This window comes from Thamnophis sirtalis, unplaced genomic scaffold (assembly GCF_051295495.1).
Source record: "Thamnophis sirtalis isolate CommonGarterSnake01/CBP01778 unplaced genomic scaffold, rThaSir2_p1.2 scaffold_5, whole genome shotgun sequence".
In the NCBI taxonomy this organism is placed as follows: domain Eukaryota; kingdom Metazoa; phylum Chordata; class Lepidosauria; order Squamata; family Natricidae; genus Thamnophis; species Thamnophis sirtalis.
Genome location: NW_028261385.1, coordinates 99115635 through 99134689, shown reverse-complemented (window position 1 = coordinate 99134689; position 19055 = coordinate 99115635). Strand labels below are relative to the sequence as shown.

Here is a 19055-nt window from a genome sequence, read left to right as displayed (position 1 = left end):
TATCTATTTTATCTGTAATGCGACGAAGGGCAGGGGAGCATTTTCCCAGGATAAAAATGAAGGGATAAGAAAATTTCAGCCTTTCAGATAAGCCACTATTAAGCTCCACAATCTTTATCAGTAGAACACTGACAGTATTGCGGCTGTATCTGCATCATTTACAATTCATGAAGCTTTTCTTTTTCCTAAGATATTTTTATCTGTGAATAACCTGTCCACTCCACAGAGCCATTTAAGAAAAGGGGGGGGGGGGGACTTAGTTTGGCAAATAAACAAGAGGAAGTATTTTGCATTTGCTGTTCCAATGGGGAAAGCTTTTGCATACAAAGATGAAGTGATAGAAAAACTTTTTCCAATGAATGTGCGCCAGGCATCCATTAAAGTGAAGGGACATTTCCCTCCCTTGAAAAAAAATATCTCCCAACAGAAAAAAATGGGCAAATTTAAAAAAGAAAGGCTTTGCACTTCTTAGACAAGACAGCTTTACTTGGTAGAAAGAAGATCAAGAAAAAATCAGCTGCTTGATATTTCTCAGCATAAGAGAACCTCAAAAATGGGGTTCAGAGGAAAGCTACAACATCCACAAACAGAAAAGCAAGTAGGCAACTCCATTGGCAAAACAAACCCAAACCCCACAAAATACACCGCTGAGATTTTCAAGTCCTGCAGAACTCTCCACCAGCAATTGGCTTGCAATTCCATGAGAAGAAACGGGGCCGATTGATTGATTGATCGATCGGTTGGTTTTTGCATCCATTACCCCGGTGGATTTTTTAAAGAGTCCCAATTTGGAGAACCAATTCATTTTGGTTTTTTTACTAACTAACTCCATTTGATAAGGTCCTAAAGATATTGCGCAGCGAGTCAACTCTTTTTAAGAGGCAGGCGGCTGGGCAAATAAAGAAATGGAGTGGCGGGCATCCCTAACGGGAAGAGCAAGCTTCAGGAAGTCAGGAGGGGGGGGGAGACAAAATGACACGCATTTTCTCCCCCTCGGGCGCTTCTCCCCCACCCGCGGAAGTGGCGAGACCGGCCGTCCTACCCCCCCCCCTTCCCGCGTCACGAACCCGCCACGCACCCTTCCTTCTGACACGGCAGCGCTCACCTTCGCAGAGGTAGCCCGCCAGCCCCCAGATGAAGTCGGTGCAATAATGACAGAAGGTGGGCTTGGTGAGGGTGACCCTCTTGAAGCCATGGCCGGGCTGGTTGCCTCGAACCGTCGGAGGGGGCGGCTGCTGCTTGGGGGAGGCAGGCGGCGTCTGGTGCTGGTGGTGTTGCTGCAGCGAAGTCGAAGAGGACGACGACGGCGTGGGCAGCGAGCGGCTCTTGCCGCCTCTGGCCATCAGCGGGCTGGACGCGGGGCTGGAGCCGCGGCTGCCTCCCAGCAGGGAACGGGCTCCTTCTGCCATGCTCAGGCGGCAATTGCTGCCGCGTTCCCGGATAGCGCAGTCCCCCCGCTTCTTCTGGGGAGAAGAAAGCGGCTTTCTCCCCCTCTTTTCCAAGCAGACAGCCGGGCGCTCGCTCGCTCCCTCCGCCAGCGGCAACAGCGGCGGCGGCGGCTCTAAGCGAGACTTCCGCCGCGCTTGCCAGGCAAGCCAGAGAGAACGGCGGGCCGTGGGCGAAGAGTAGGAGGAGGAGGAGGAAACAGGCGGAGGGAGAGGGAGGGACGCAAAGGGCGGTGCTTGGCGGCGCCGACGGCCGCTACCCGGCCTTCGCCTCAAGGCCGCCTCCTGTCGGGCTGGCCGCGAGCGAGCCGGAGTCTGAGGAGAGGTGAGGAGGGCGCCGACGCCTCGAGCCCTGAATGGCAGCGTGGCCCTCGGTGCCAGCCTTTTGCTCGTCTCTGGGGATATCAGATCGGCTCTGGATGCCTCACCGACGTCTGAGGTTATTCGGTCAGAAGGGCTGACCGGACAAGTGGCGGGACCCCATTTTCCTCTTTTGCCCTCTTTAGAACTTAGAATAACTTTATTGTCGCTTTGAATGTAGGCTAATATCGGCATACATTGCAATGAAATTTCGTTGCCTTAAGCTTTCAAAGGGTCACCACCTCTAATATGCACTACATAAAGCATGACACCAGTCAATCAATAAATATGTGCATATACCCACATATACGGCACAGAGAAACAACACAGTCGATTTCGGCTGTATGTATGTACGTGGTAAGAAAAAGGATTCTTGCGAGTTTACTCAATTGATTTGGCCATATACTTAGGAAGGTGACGGCTGCATGGAAGAGTTACGCATAACTCTTGGCCGACATCTACTCTACTACTGTAGTCATTGGGATTTTTTCCAGGTCAGGTATTGTTGGAAGAAATGTCCTGGGTTCAGTTTCAAGTAGGGAAAAAGACACTGGAAACATGGAGGCTGCTTGGAAAGATGGTTTAATGGTGGACAGGATCACATGGCTTGAGTTCCTGAACAGAAAGGGGGAATCACACACTTACAGATGTTGGCTGAAGAAGAAGAAAAAAACACCAAGATGCTGAAAGACCCTGGTTTTATGCCCACTCTGGACTTTGATCTTGAGCTTGTATTCTGATTGGCTGTCAGACTCCCCTGGGGCCATTCAGGAGCAACTTCCTAGGTTGTCTCCCAGGCTTGCTTGATTTGCTGGGTGATGATGTAATCTTCCCAGGTGCCATGTGGTGAGATGGGAAAAGGGCGAATACTATCATGCCTTAATCCCATTACCCTGGAGCTGAAGGGGGAATCTGTGTTAGGTAGAATAGAGTGGCTGAGGGAGCTGAGTTTCTGTTTCTGTCTCCCATTTAGAGGAAATATTCTGACCTTTTAATATTTCCTAAAATATTTCATTTTCTAGTAAAGGGGTGGGTTTAACTTCCTATGGTATAATAACCCTAATACCAGTGGTCCTGGTTTTACGACCACAGTTGAGCCCCAAATGTATGTTGCTGAATGAAACTTTAAGTGAGTTTTGCCCCACTTTACAAGCTTTCTTGCCACAGTTGTTAAGTAAATAATTGCAATTGTTATGTTAGTAACATGGTTGTTAAATCAATCTGGCTTCCCACTGACTTTCCTGGTCAGAAGGTCGCAAAAGCTGATTGCATGAGCCTGGGATACTGCAACCATCATAAATGTGAACCGGTTGCCAAGCATCTGACTTTTGATCCTGTGAAGGATGCTGCAATGGTCATAAGTGTGAAAAATGGTCATAAGTCACTTTTTTCACTGCCATCGTAACTTTGAACTATCACTAAATAAACTGTTGTAAGTCGAGGACTACCTGTAAAGGACAATTTCACTTTTTTCTTTTCTTTTTTGTCCTTCCGGTCCATGTTGATTCCCGGTAACTGCCTGGGCAAGTCCCTGGAGTTTTCTTGGCAAAGTTTTTCGGAAGTGGTTTGTCCTTGCCTTCTTTCCAGGGTTGAGAAAGAGGGACTGCCCCAAGATCACCCAGGTGACTAGTACCTGATACCTTAACCCCTTCATCAGGGATGTCCAACCTTGGCAACTTTAACATTTGTAAATTTCAACTCCCAGAATTCCCCAACCAGAGCCTTAACTTATAAAGGTAAATATTTCCCATATTCAGTTGTTTCTGACTCTAGGTGATGGTGCTCATCTCTGTTTCTTAGCCAAGTGAGACGGTGTTGTCCGAAGACACTCCCATGGTCATGTAGCCAGCATGACTATATGCCAAGGAGCACAGAATGCTGTTACCCTCCTATCAAAGTGGTACTTATTTATCTAGTTGCATTTGCATGCATGCTTCCGAGCTGCTAGGTTAGCAGAAGTCCACAAGTCTTAAAATTGCCAAGGTTGGCATCTCTGCACTACATCAACTCTATCTTAACTAATAGTTTCTTGTTTTTCCCTTTGAAACCATGGGGTGATGGTCACCTCTGATGAGGCATTCAAAGATACAAGGCCTCCTCCAGAGTGTTTTTAGAAATAAGCAGCCTAAAACATGCTCAGAGAATCTTCTGCTGGATACGTGTTTGAACGTGACATACTTTTTTTTTTAAAGACCTGTTTTGGAACAATATGTGAATGGGAAACAATGGGAAGGTTGCATTCTGCCAATTCTTTGCTTGAATTCTGCTTGAAGCAATAAAATGCTTAAACTGCACATGCTAAACCAAGTGTGGTTATTTATTTATTTTAAGTTATTCTGGATAAAAATAAGCCTATCCTTCACAGATACAGGGACATTGACCTAGTAATGTTTTAAAATTAGCATTTTTTGTTTAACTAGCCATGTCCTAATTCAGTTAATATAAAAGGAGTAAGGGTAGGTTCATACATCTCTTAGAATCATTCTGACAAATTGCAAGTAGGCAACATTTCAGCAGTCACATTTTAGAGCTCTTGAATCGATGAAATTATCCTAAACTCCCCTATATCCCAACAAGAAGGCAGTTGCAATAATACTTTCTGCATTGCTTCAAAAGTGATATTTCCATCCACATAATTTCTTAGACCAGTGTTTCTCCACCTCAGCAATTTTCAGGTATATGGGCTTCAATTCCCAGAATTCCTCAGCTAGGACTGGCTGGGGAATTCTGGGAGTTGAAGTACATTGATCGGAAAGTCACTGAGGTTGAGAAACAGTGATCTACACGATGTCTGTGCTCCTGTTGGTCATTATTCAGAGCTGCTTGCATGCTTTCTCCTGATCACTCTCCTGCTGCTACCCTTCACAATCATTTTCAGGATGTCTGAATCTTGACGAGAAAAATACACTAGGTTAAACCTGATCCCCATTTTTTAAAATCTCTGGTTCCTTCTCCAGTAAGTGGTACTTCTAAACCTCATTCTATCTGCAGATGCAGCCAGTGTACCAGTTCTTAAAACAAGTAATAGTTGAAGAGAATCACTACCCCAGATCTAGTTCTTTCTCTGTTTATAAAACTGGTTCATGAATGGATCACTAACAAGTGGCTCTTCCTTGTTTTTGTTTTAAACTAGATGAAACTGACACGTATTTAGCCAGTTTCACATTTTGGCACAAGTTATAAGAAGAAAAAGAACTGAGGATGGTGCTGTATTATATTAGTCCTTGACATATGACCCCAATTGAGATCAGAATGTTCGTTGCTAAGCTAGGTAGTTGTTACATGTATCGTGCCTGATTTCATGATCTTTTTTGCCACTGTTAAGCGAATCGCTACAGTTGTCAAGTGAATCAGGCAGTCATTAAGCAAGTCCAGCTTCCTCCATTGACTTTGCTTGTTGGAATTGGGTTGGAAAGATTGAAAATGGCAATCAGATGATTCCACAATGCTGCAATTTTTGTAAATAGATTCCAGTTGTCAATTTTGACCTCGAGACTGTGGAGATCCTATGACAGTTGTAACGAGAAAGTCTGGTCTTCTAAGTGAGGAACAGTGGCAAGTTACTTTTTTCAATACATTATAATTTCGCACAGTTGCTAAACAAACTGTAAAATGTTATTTTTATACCATTCTGCTGGTAAATGCATTGGATGGGAAGGTGTAAAGCAGGTATGTCAAACTCACGGCCCATGGGCCAGATGTGTCACACACTAGCCACGCCCACCCCCAGTTTAGTGAAGGGGGAAACAGTTCTGATGTGCCACATGAAGACATGTAGTTGTGAGTCTGACATCCCTGGTGTAAGGGGTAATGAGTGGAGGTAGGTTCATTAAAAAAAAGGCTCTATCAATAAAATCCCCATTTCTTGAAGATTACCCACGGAAAGAAAAGCAACTGGCTTTTATTAACGAAGTAGAGAAGCAGGGAAATCAACCAATCAGAGTCTGTGGCAACTGGCATTTAGAGAGAATGCATGGCCAAAATTCCAAAGCTTAAAATCCAGGCAGAAAGTTTCTAAACTGTCTCTATTTCCAGTCGATTTTAACAAAGGAGACAAGCAGCTTAAGCCTACAATACAAAAGAATTTTTAAGCCACAAACCAAATTATGTTATGACTTACAGCTATGTGTGAACCATGTCACTGTTTATTTCTCATTACACCGGAAACATCTTCATTTGTATATTCAAAATCCTATTTTTTTTAGCATATACAACTTGAGAATGTCAACATGAAATATGGTTGATTTCATGCACCTTCATTGGATCAAAAGCTGAATTAAAGTGATACCAGATCTTCAAAAGTGTTCATTGCAAACACTATTATCTATAATGCTACATAAAAAAATAGATTTGGCAATGAAAAAAATGGAACATCAGTGTCATTACTTAAATATTCCACATCCCCACAGTGGAATAAAACTGTTCTTAATTTGAAAAGTGGAATTATTCCTATAGATAGCTAGAGGTATGCTTTAATTCTGTGGGAGTGCAGAACCTGGCACGAACACAAAATACTTCGACTGCTTAAGCTTTCATCTGGAGAGGGGTATACAGCTAGACAGAACAGGTTTCTGGTTTTGAGGATTGAGAAAAATGTGCTTGAAAGCAGGAGGGCAATGCCTACTAATATTTTCCATGAAAAACTACAGTGCTGCAAATCTCTGCTCTTAAAACATCCAACATTTCCACACACTCCTCAGGAGAAACATGCACATCTAATCTTTCATTTTTTTGGCTGTTCATTACTTATCATCTGGTTGCTCATACAGTTTCATGTGTGAACTGGCCTCTTTTAAAGTCTCACCTTCAGCTTATGTCCCAGAATGGCCATGCAACCTAGAGGCTCACAGCAGGTAATGCCAATACTAGTACGTGTACAGTGGTGGGTTTCAAAAAATTTTAGAACCTCTTCTGTGGGTGTGGCCTGCTTTATGGGAATGGCTTGCCGGCCATGTGACCGGGTGGGAGTGGCTTGCCGGCCATGTGACTAGGTGGGAGTGGCTTGGCAGTCATGTGACTGGGTGGGCATGACCAACTTGTAAAATGTGATGAAACTCACTTAACAATGCTCTTGCTTAGCAACCAAAATGTTGGCTCAGAAACTCTGGCATTTGAAGCATGCAAGTCTTAAAGCTGTTAAGTTACAAGACCCTTGCACCCCTAACCCTTTAGAAAAAAAACCTCAGGAGTGTTCAAACTTGACAGCTTTAAAACTTGTAGACTTCAACTCCCAGAATTCCTTTTTCAGTCATGTTGGCTCAGGAACTCTGGCATTGAAGTGTGCAAGTCTTAAAGCTGTCAAGTTACAAGACCCTTGCACCCCTAACCCTTTAGAAAAATACCCAAGGATGTTCAAACTTGACAGCTTTAAGACTTTAAGGTTTAGAGAGGACTCTTAGAGGCAGGCGGGGTGATTGGTGAGCCAGCCAATCAGTGAGCAGCAGCGGGACAAGCATGCGGACGGGCGAGGGTAGGGAGCTGGAACCGATTCTAAACGGCACAGTAGATTTGTGGAACCTCTTCTATAGAAGAAGTTAGAAGTGGCAGGAACCCAGCCCTGTACGTGTAGCTTAGGGATATTGGGTAACCTCTTGTTTGTTATTTGCTATGTTGTCTAAGCCCTGTGATATGGTTCGATCATAGATGAAGAAATATAATGTAGTGCGAAGTACAAATCAGATTTCTGACTTATGTATCTCCCAAAAACAAAATAAAACAAAATGATTAGAGAAAATATATTTTGTTTTGGATTTTTTTAACCTCTCTTAACAATTTATTATTTTAAAAATGGAATAATTTAGGAATAGTTTTAAAGCCTATATTAAAGTGTATTGAACTTCAAAGTAAATTTTCTGAATTTTGTGGAGAGAATTAAGTTAATTATCTTAATTTACCCCATTGGATGGATAATATTTAAATGTGGAATCTATAAATCAGCTTAATTTCAGCAAGTTCTACCTTTCCTTCATTCAAGAGACCATTAGATTACTGAAATAAGTCTAATGCTTAGATATTCTACCTGCTTGTGTAATGATATAAATCATACATTTTCATCATTAAACCATGGTTTAAAAGACAATGCTGAAGTGTGACTTTATACATTCCTCTTTTGTTTCTACCGTATAAATCAAATCGTTGACAATCAACTATATACCCTGACAATATAGGTAGTTAAAGATAGATACTTAAAACCGTTTAGTGACCATTCAAAGTTACAACAGCACTGGAAAAAGTGTCTTAGAACTGTTTTTCATACTTATGACTCTTGCGGCATCCCTAGGGACACTTGATCAAAATTCAGATGCTTGGCAACTGACTCATATTTATGTCCTCCGGTCATGTGTTCACCTTTTGTGGCCATCTGACAAGCAAAGTCAAGGGGGAAGCCATATTCACTTAATAACTGTGTTACTAATTTCATAACGGCAGTGATTCACTTAACAACTGGGGCAAGAAAGGTTGTAAAATGGGGCAAAACCCACTTAATAAATGTGTAGCAACATAAATTTGAGTTCAGTTATGGATGTAAGTTGAGGACCACCTGTAGAACTTTCCTATACCATAAATTGAATGAGAAAAGATATGAAATGAATATTACCCAAAAATTCTGAGGCAATTGGAAGCATCTCACGAGATGACAAATAAGAGGTTAAACTGAAAAGAATAAAATATTTTTTAGAGTACAACCTGGTTATTCTGTTATATGCCATAATGGTGCCTGACTAGAGAATTTATCTCTTCCACCCTTTTGATATATATAACAAGTTTCACAAAAGATAAATAAAATCAAAATTTGAAGAAAAAAAGGATCAAATATAGATATGTGACCATTCCTTGTTGAAAGAGAGAAAGCAAAACTTTGATAAAACAACTTCTTCCAAATGATTTTTTTAAAGAGAATATCTAAAGCATGGTATAAAATCTACTGTATATCAGACCAGAAGACTGTGGGTCATCTTCAAATTTCTTGTTTACTGGATTAGGATCTGATCAAGGAAAAGGATGGCTTAAAGACTATAAAACTATATTCAAGCAAAAACATATAATAATTGTGGGAATTATGCATTATTTCACAACTTGGATGAGGACATCAACCAAACTGCTGAACATGCACAAACTTGCATAAATCAAAGATCTAATGCAGATTCCTGGCAAAAAAAACAACAGTCCATTCTCATCATTTCATTGTGAGGTTTTTTTGGGGGGGGGATCTCACAAATCCTGTATCATACAATTTTTGCACAAGATCGCATGAATTTTGGCAAAACATATACAATAAAAATATTAAAATCAAGATGGAGCATAATATACATCCATTTGAAATAATAATTTCATTACCTAAATAGTTTGGCACCCTGAAATTCTGCTTTTATAGATATCTGATCAATGTAAATAACAAATGATCTATCGTTGCTTGTTGGTTTTCTCTCAAATGCTTATGGTTTTTGTTTTAATTCCAGATCTTGAACATGTAGTTGGAGAAACATATGGCAATGCAACACAAAAACTCCTTGCTTTCCAGACAATGTTTCTACTGTTAAAACATCCAGCTGTCATACCTGAGCAGAAGTATTTTCTCAACAGGCATCCAGAAAACCATATGGCCATCACTACATACAGCTGGCAGAAGAGGGAATATCATATATGGTAAAGATGTTCTACTAACAAATGAATTCAAAATATTTTGGAACTTCCAGTAGTCTTTGAAAGCCAGTGCAACTTACTATGGAAGCTAAATTCGAACTTCAGAAAAACTGCTATGACAATAACTCCAAAGTTCTTCTTTTAGAGGAGGTCTAGGACAACTCCTCATGACAGTCAACTTGCCATGGCCAATTAGCTTCAGGACAACTTGCTGTGGGACAAGAGTTGCATTAATATCGAAGATATGGTGAAGTAGAATCATTAAATAAAGGATGCAAAACGAAGGACAAAATGAAATTTGAATGACAAAAATTAAAATATCTTTAAAAATTATTTTACATTGTTGAATTGTCCTGTAGCAAGTTGGCCGGTGGAGATTTGGCCGCAGTGAGTTATCTTGTGGCAAGTTGACAGTGGAGAATTGGCTGCAACAAGTTGTCCCATTCTGCTTTAAAGGTGCAGGGTAGAGCAGTTTCCCACTGGGAAGTTTCATCTTGTCTGTCTTCCTGTCTCTGGAAATTCTAATGTCTCTCTGGAAGCCAAGACATCTTGAATTCCCCCCTTCCCCGTTTTTCTAATATGATTGGAGGAATAGATTTACTATTCCCTCAGGAGTAGCTGGCTTTCTTAAAAAGAAAACTTCCTTTCCTTGTTGATTTCACAGTAAAGTGAAGAGCAAGGATGAAGGGAGACAGAGGAGCTGTGCCACTTACCTCCTATTTTTGATGGACCCTGATTGACTGGAGGGGGCCCTGGACGTCTCAAAAAAGCAGCCTTTATTTGTCTGACAGTGCCAAAACAGTTGACATCTATTTGGATAGTGAAGCCAGAGGCTGTGAATCAAAGCATGGAGGTGCCCTAAAAAATAAGCATCATCTACTAAAATATAGAAGAAGGTTAAAATGACATGGCTGCTGTCAAATTGAACTTAGCATAACAGCCACATAAATTGAATATCATCATTATAGATTAATATTGTTAAAAGAGAAAGGTAAGAACATAGGACAATGTGCGTAACAGAGGTAGGTTCCTACCGGTTTGGTCCAGTTCGGCCGACCCAGTAGTGGTATGCTGGCCTGGGTTGCAGAACTGACAGCAACCCAGGTTGGACACGCCTCCAAACTGGTTCCCCGGTTGCCACCTCCGCTATCTCTTTTTTGAGTTCTGTGCATGCACAGAACAATTTCAATTGAACTGTGCAAGCGTGCACAGCATGCGCACAAACAAACCGGCAGTAATGCCAGCCAGAACCCACCCCTGATGCTATAATGCACATGCTTCAGCATATATTCTGCTTTAGGGCAAAGCTTTAATAGTCATATATTAAGTAAGTGCTTTGACCATAAGCACTTCAGGGTGTTATTTTGCACATCAGCCCATGGACATCAATGCAGATCAGAATTCTACAAAAAAGATTATATGGAAATTATTAATTTTAAGTAGGCTGAGAGGGAGATAGAGAGGAGGACCGTAATTGTAAAAGATAGGCCATAATTGTAAACGGTAGGCTTTTTCAAGACAATTGGTATCTTTTGACCAACTGAGTCTGCAAAGGACACACACAGAGAGAACATAGAATAGTGGGGACCATGGAAATCTTCTAGTCCAACCCTCTGCTCAAGCAGGAGACCCTATATACCATTCTGGACAAATAGCTATCCTATCTCTTCTCAAAAACCTTCAATGATGGAGCACCCACAACTTCTGGAGGTAAGCTATTCCACTGATTAATTCTCACTGTCAGGAAATTTCTTCTTAATTCTAGGTTGGATCTGTCATTAATGATCTTCCATCTGTTACTCCTTGTCCTGCCCTCAGGTGTTTTGGAAAATAGTTGATGCTTTCTTCTCTGTGACAGCCCCTCAAGTATTGGAAATCTGGTTTCATATTACCTCTAGTCCTCTTCATTAGAGTAGATATACCTAGTTCCCACAATCATTCATATTGTTACGATTGGCAGGGTTAAAAGAAAATGCCTCTCTATTTAGTGCATTCTCTACTGCAGATATTACAAATATTTATATAACTGATCAGATGCCTTTGTTAAAAACATTTCCTGAGATTTACCCTGAGATTTTACAAACGCTAATGTGAGGTTGCCCTCCCTGTTCAGTTTCCATCCATTATTCCTTCTGGCTTTCAGGTGCTTTGGAAAATACCGTGACATTTTTTTTTTTTTTACATCTTCATAGTGTGGAGATGCCCTTAGATCAAAGTGAAAATAATCTATTTGGCATTCCCACAAGAGACACACTTTTAATATAGTATCAGTATCCAAATCATTTGTTAGGTCATACCATAGTATTTTTTCTTCTATAATGTTCTTAGGCAGTTACTTCATCATTGGGGAAGGGAATATTTTGTTTAAAATGATTTTAATATATTGTAATATTACAGTATTATTAATAGAAACTGAAAGACATAAATATTGCAGTAAAGGGACTTACAATTACAAGGTCAGAAATGAGAAATGGGTAAAATTCACAAACAGGGCAGCTGTACTAGAAGTAACTAAAATAAAATTTAAAAATGTATAATCAATGTAAAATTTATAATCAAAATAATGCAAGCCATGGTATTCCCTCCCATGCAAATTAAGTGTTAAGTGAATCTGGTTTTCCCATTGACTTTGCTTCTCAGAAGGTCGCGAAAGGTGATCACATAAATCCAAGTATCTGAATTTTGAAAAATGTGAAAAAGTCACTGAAAAAAGTGACCTATGACCATTTTTCACACTTAAAACCTTTGCAGCATTCCTGTGGTCCTGTGATCAAAGTTTCAAACACTTGGCAACTGACTCATGTTTATGACGGTTGCAGTGTCCCTGGGTCATGTGATCACCTGAGATCTTCTGACAAGCAAAGTCAATGGGGAAGCCAGATTTACTTAACAACAACATTACTAATTTAACAACTGCAATGATTTGATTAACAACTGTGATAAAGTGGGGCAAGACGCACTTAACAGCTGTCTCACTCAGCAACAGAAATTTCGGGTTCATTCCTGATGAGTCCTATATCAAGGACTACCTGTATGATAAAAAACCCAAATCTTTCATCTTCCTTTTACATTGGAAGAAGGTCACAAGTTGTCATTTGGATGGACCTGGAGGATAAAGCAGATCTGAACCAGGATGTAAAGGAGGCTCTTTGCTGAACAAGCACATGTTGAGATCAGTGGTGGGATTCAATTTTTTTTTTTACTATCGGTTCTGTGGGCGTGGCTTGGCTTGGGCATGGCAGGGGAAGGATACTGCAAAATCCCCATGTCCTCCCGATCAGCTGGGACTTGGGAGGCAGAGAATAGATGGGGGCGGGGCCAGTCAGAGGTGGTATTTACCAGTTCTCCGAACTACTCAAAATTTCCACTACTGGTTCTCCAGAACTGGTCAGAACCTGCTGAATACCACCTCTGGTTGAGATGTTTTTCATGTTTAATCACCAGCCAATATCTATACATACTTATTTCTCTCACAGCTGAACTGAAACACACTTCCTCTCCTCCCAGAAATTTCAAAAGCCCCTCTTTTTTATTCAAGAATGGTAAAGCATGTCCTTGCCAAAAAAAAAAAAAAAAAAAAGCCTTCGTTTCTGTTTTCTTTTTCTGCCCAGAGGAACATTCAGAGATAAAAGCTAAAATAAGATGGGATCTTCGGTGAAACAGCCTTTTCTTGCTAGTCTCTTTTTGAGGGCTGTGGCTCCAAGCACATTCAAATGAATAGATGCTTTTGCTTTTCTTCCCATTGCTGGAGAAAGGGGGAGGGGGGAAATTGTACAATTGAATGAGGTTTCTAATCTGTCTAAATGACATCATGTAGTTTAACCAGCTACTAATATGGTGACATCATTCCATTTCAGGTTTCTCTCCAATTGGTTGTGATAAGTAATGTATCTATTTTTGGAAAGCTCTCTTTCATTTCCAGGTTGGTTTCTTTGCATAAAAACATTCACCCTAATGCAAAACCAGTTTTGTCACATAATCAGATTTCATAGATTATTTTCCCTGGCTTCATGGTTAAAAACCCAAAACAGGGACTGGAAATGCTAAGGTATAGAATTGTGGGAGGGAATTTCTTTTTTTTTTAATGTGTTTTTTTATCTCCCAATTATAGAAGGGACCTGAAAAGAGAAACTTCAACACAAATTATTATTTTGGCATTGATCCATGTTTTGTCTGCTTTATCAGTGAAAACTGTCTCGGCATGCTCACAACATAGATTTTGTACGTGTTTGTGAATCTTGTTCTATTTTATAGGCAGTTACTGTCAGCGTCATAATTCCAAAGTTTTTAAGATGTTCTCATTGCTAATCTAGATGTGATAGACAATAGGTTTGATTTTTATTTTATGGAATGTATCTATGTTGACTTCTTTGGTGACATAAATAGAACTTTAAATACCACGTAGCAAATCAAATGCTCTGTTCAAGTTTCATATGTCATTTAAATCCTTAACCTCTTCAACCACAATGCTGCTTTTATTGTGCCAAGCCCCATAACGTTTCCTAGTTCTATTAGAAAAAAAAGCTACTAATAAATGAAAGCAGGTCATGTATCATGAATCTAAAAAGGTTTTCTTAGGGGTTTTATTTTTGAAGTCTGCTTCTGTTATTAATTCCTTGCCTTGCCTTCATTAATATTTTCCCAGCCTTTTACTGCTGTGGCTGTTTCTCCAAATAAAACATAGAATAGGGTTGGAAGTGATCTTGAAGGCCTTCTAGACCAACCACTTCCTCAAGCAGGAGACCCTGTACCATTCCAGACAAATGGCTATACAGTCTCTTCTTGAAAACTTTCAGTGATGGAGCATTTACAATTTCTAGAGGTAAGCCGTTCCACTGATTATTCTCAGTGTCAGGAAATTTCTCCTTAGTTCCAAGTTGGATCTCTCTTTAATGTTCTTCCACCCATTACTTCTTGTCCTTTGGATAAAAGGTCAATTCCTCTGTTAAAAGGTAAAGATGAAAGTTTCCCTTGCATATAAGTGCTAGTCATTCCCGACTCTAGGGGCAGTGCTGATCTCCATTTCAAAGCCGAAGAGCCAGCGCTGTCTGGAGACATCTCTGTGGTCATGTGGTTAGCATGACTAAACACCGAAGGCACACAGAACGCTGTTACCTTCCCACCAAAGGTGGTTCTTATTTTTCTACTTGCATTTTTACATGCTTTGGAACAGTTCGGTTGGCAGAAGCTGGGACAAGCAATGGGAGCTAACTCTGCTATGCGGCACTAGGGATTGGAACCTTCTGTCTGTAACACTGAAATACTGGAAGACTGCTATCAAATCTCCCCTAATCCTTTCTCTTTTTAGACCAAACATACCTAGTTCCCTGAATTGTTCATCATACAGTTTAGACTCCAGGCCCCTTATCATCTTTGCTTCTCTTCTTTGCCTTCTCTCTAGCTCCAAAAGAATCTTTTTAATTCCAAAAGAACCAAAAATGGATTTCCAAAAATGCAAGGAATATAAATCCTTCTATTCTCCACTATCCTGTCAGAGCTGAAGAAGCTTCTAGGATTAGAAGCAAAATGTCTTCAAAGAAAAAACAAGAAAGGCCAGTTGCCTTCAGAAAAAGCACCTTTGGGAATTCCCGAAGAACCATTGTTCCTTAATAGATTTTTCTAGAGTAGGAAGAATATGCAAGACATAGAAAAGTTAGGGTTAGGGTTAAATGGAGGGCATTATCTGAACCTTGTGGAAAATCTTGTGAATCAGTTAGGATGGGTAACCACATGATAAAAGCCCAGTTCAAAAGATTTTGGTCCCTGTTTTAATGCATTGCAAAGAAACAAATGTCTTAGCTGCGGTGGGTTGGAAGTGAGTGCCCCCAAGTGGTTGATTTCCACTCTACAGATGATCAAAAGGAAACCGCCTTTTAATACCGTAAAACATATTACAAATAATCCACAGTTGGGACCAATAACTCAGTCCTTAAATCAAATGGCCAGTAAATGAAACTGTGCTTATGACCTTACTTCAGCTCTGTTATGCTTTACAGATTTGCAGAGGAGGACTGGTCGTAAAGTTATTTTTTTATTACTGTCACAGCTACAGTTACTGAATGAGGCTAAACGAGGACTACCCATAGTCAGAAAAATTGCTACCAGACTCCTGATTTTTTGCTACCATGCAGTAAGACAGCCGCCCTCCTTCGATACACTGCAGATGGTAAGTGCTACCATAACTCTCCACCAGTCTCTACTTTTCAAGAAACGTAATTAACAAAGATTCACATTGTGTGTGCTGTCTTTTAGAAGGAACTTAACTTAAATATGTTGTGTTATAAAGGAAACAAACTCCATCTTATGTAAAAGCAGCACACCCACACCAGTGATGGGATTCAAAATTATTTACTATTAGTTCTGTGGGCATGGCAAGGGAAGGATACTGCAAAATCCCCATTCCCTCCCCACCCCACTAACCTGCTTTCCAGCTCTGTCCTCCTGTGCAGGGCAACAAAAGACGATCCAGCAATCAGCTGGGACTCCCGAGGCAGTGAATAGATGGCGGGCAGGGCCAGCCAGAAGTGGTATTTGGCAGTTCTCCAAACTACTCAAAATTTCCGCTACCGGTTCTCCAGAACCAGCTGAATACCACCTTTGACACACACACACACACACACACACTTTTTCGTAATGAAGATCAATTTTTCTCCATATAATTTAACTGTCACCTGCAAAGATCCTTTCAGATTTGCTAAAGAATATGTTAAGGATGGTAATCAAGACAGATGAGTTTTTTCTGTCTTCCCAGAAAAACTTCCCACTTCCTTTTTCAGAGTGCCTTATATTATATCTCTCCACTGAATAAATGTGTGCATTTCCCCCCACAATCTTTCAGTTAATTTCTTCCAGTCAAAATATTTCAAATTACCCAGTGCAGCAAGAATTCCTTGTTATGACAACAAAATCAGTTTTTACGATCTTACTAATTATTGTGATCCAGTGGCTTAAAAATGCAAGCAGAGATTGGTTGTGCCTGTTTGAAGTGATTTTCATTCCAAAGTGCATAAGATGGATGCTAAGCTTCCAGTCCTAAATGATGGAAGACCTCTTGGACTTGAACTTACTTTAGCAGAGTAAGACTGGGAAATTGAGTGGGGGGGGGATCCTCTAAGGTTGGGGCAAACCATGAACAGTAAACATTGACATTAGGTTGTTCATTCTTATTCCTTGATAGAACATATTCAGGAATCTGCTCCAAATAACAGGCTTTGGCTGAAATGCAGTAGAAACTATTGAGAAATGCAGTAGGTTGTGGAATGCAGCAGGTGTATGTATACAATAGGTGGAGAAGGGGAATCCATATAAAGAATTCCCTTTTAGATGAAAGCAGGATGTCCTATAAAGACTGATTCCTGTCTGACACACTCACCTATAGTTCCTAAACAGTCTTCAAGGGAAGCCCCCAGGTAATAGTGTTGCAGTAAGGATGCTTGAAATTCAGTAGTAGCTTCTTGTTAATAGAAAGGGATTTGTTCAATAAAGATGAAAAAGAAAATAGGTTAACTTCTCAGGAATCTCAAACATTGTATTATTATGACTCTCAGAATACTAACTAGCCATGGGGGTACAGCGCTTGGAATGTAATATTGTAGAATAATTCTGCCGACTGCCAGTAGTTCGATCCTGACTGGCTCAAATTTGACTCAGCCTTCCATCCTTCCGAGGTTGGTAAAATGAGGACCCAGATTGTTGAGGGGGTGGCAATATGCTGACTCTGTAAACTACTTAGAGAGGGCTGTAAAGCACTATGAAACAGTATATAAGTCTAAGTACTATTGCTATATAAATTTGGCTTTGCCTGTTTCCCCCAAGGTAATCTTCCCAATATCCCATGTTTGAAATCATTGATGATTGAGGCAGCTGAGAAACATATTGTATAGTGGTTGGATTATTTTGAAATGAATTCTTCAGACAATAAATGTTGGATGTATTTAGATTTCTAACTATAGTACCAACATATTAGTCCCTCTAGAGGGCAGTGTTTAGCTAGAGAAGAATGTAGGGTCATTGCAAGAGAAATTAAAACAATGCTAATACCATTACAATGTGTTGATTAGCACTAGTAATTTTACTTTATAAGTAAAATTTAACTAGGTTATAGTTTGATTTTGTTACCATTGCGGTAATTTTAGATTTATGTAAAATCTGAATTTGTACACTGGCAGATACCCATTTAAAACTTGTAATGAAAGAGAAGAGAACAGAATAGCAGATTAGGAAGGGACCTTGGAGGTTTTTTAGTTAACCCCCCCTGCTCAAGCAAGAGACCCTTCACCATTCCAGACAAATGCCTCTCCCGTCTGTTCTTAAAAACCTCCAGTGATGGAGTACCCATAACTTCTGTAGGCAAGCCATTGCGCTGGTCAATTGTTTTCTATTAGGAAATTTCTCATTAATTCCAAGTTGCTTCTCTCCTTGGTTAGTTTCCATCCATTGTGTCTTGGCTTGCTTTCTGGTGCTTTGGAAAATAGGTAACAAACAGTACATTTACAGCATACTGTCAATAACACAATGAAATGTAGGGATAAAACTATTTTATTTTTGCAATATTAATATGAGAAACTATGGAAATAAATTATTTCAAAGAATGTTTGCCCTAATTAACTCAGTCCAATAGTAGTTGGGAATTCACTCTTGAAGTTTTAAAGATTCTGCTTTTAACCCAAACTAAGTATCTTTCTAAAATATGTGAGAATTTATTCCTTCACCTGCATGAGATTTCACAATTACAGCACAATTTTGTTTTCTTAACATTATGGAGGCAAATCCAATATAATTAAAATGTTTCTGTTGTTAATAAAAATTATCTGCATGGTTTAATTTCTTTCATTTACCATTTCTTAGAAAAAAAATGAAATGATGTAAGTATGTCATTTTGAAGTACAGTATATTGCGAGCCTGAGATAAATGTAAAAAGGTCATCATAACCTACTCAAGCGTTCCACCTCCTCCACTGGTCTGCTAAAATAAATATGGTGTGTAAGTTACAAGTAGTATGGTATGTGTCACTTTTATCCCAGATATTTATAATGCAGTTATATTTTCCATATATTAAAGATGCATTTGCAAGCATAATCTAATCTTTCAAAATTACAAACTTTTGCTGGGTGAAAATTGGAAACACAATCATTTATTTCCTGCCCTTGACATACTGTTCACTATTAGACCATTTTTTATTTATTCTAGGAATTCTGATACTAGCAAGTACAGGTAGTCCTCGACCACAACTGAGCCCAACATTTCCGTTGCTAAATGAAACATTTGTTAAGTGACTTTGCTCCATTTTACAACCTTTCTTGCCTCGGTTTTTAAATGAATCAGTTGTTAAATAAATTAGTCAAAGTATTGTTAAGTGAATCTGGCTTGCCCATTGATTTTGCTTGTCAGAAGATTGCAAAAGAGGAACATGTGACCCCAGGACATTGCAAGTGCCATAAATATGAGTCAATTGCCAAGCATCTGAATTTTGATTACAGGACCATGGGGATGCTGAAATGATTGTAAGCGTGGACACTGGTCAAATGTCACTTTTTTCAGGTTAACTGTTGTAACTTTGAACTGTCACTAAACAAAGTCAAGGACTACCTTTAATGTATTTTAGTC

The 19055-nt window shown here is 39.9% G+C and overlaps 1 protein-coding gene across 1 annotated transcript in view; it reads right to left on the bottom strand.

The window, feature by feature from the left end:
* Positions 1-1578, bottom strand: part of DGKQ (diacylglycerol kinase theta) — a 109514-nt gene extending 107936 nt beyond the window's left edge. The window contains exon 1 of the mRNA XM_087716276.1: positions 1106-1578. Coding sequence (XP_087572402.1) covers positions 1106-1409 — 304 coding nt within the window. The 5' untranslated portion in view covers positions 1410-1578. The remainder of the gene's footprint in view (positions 1-1105) is intronic.
* Between the last annotated feature and the right edge of the window lie 17477 nt (positions 1579-19055).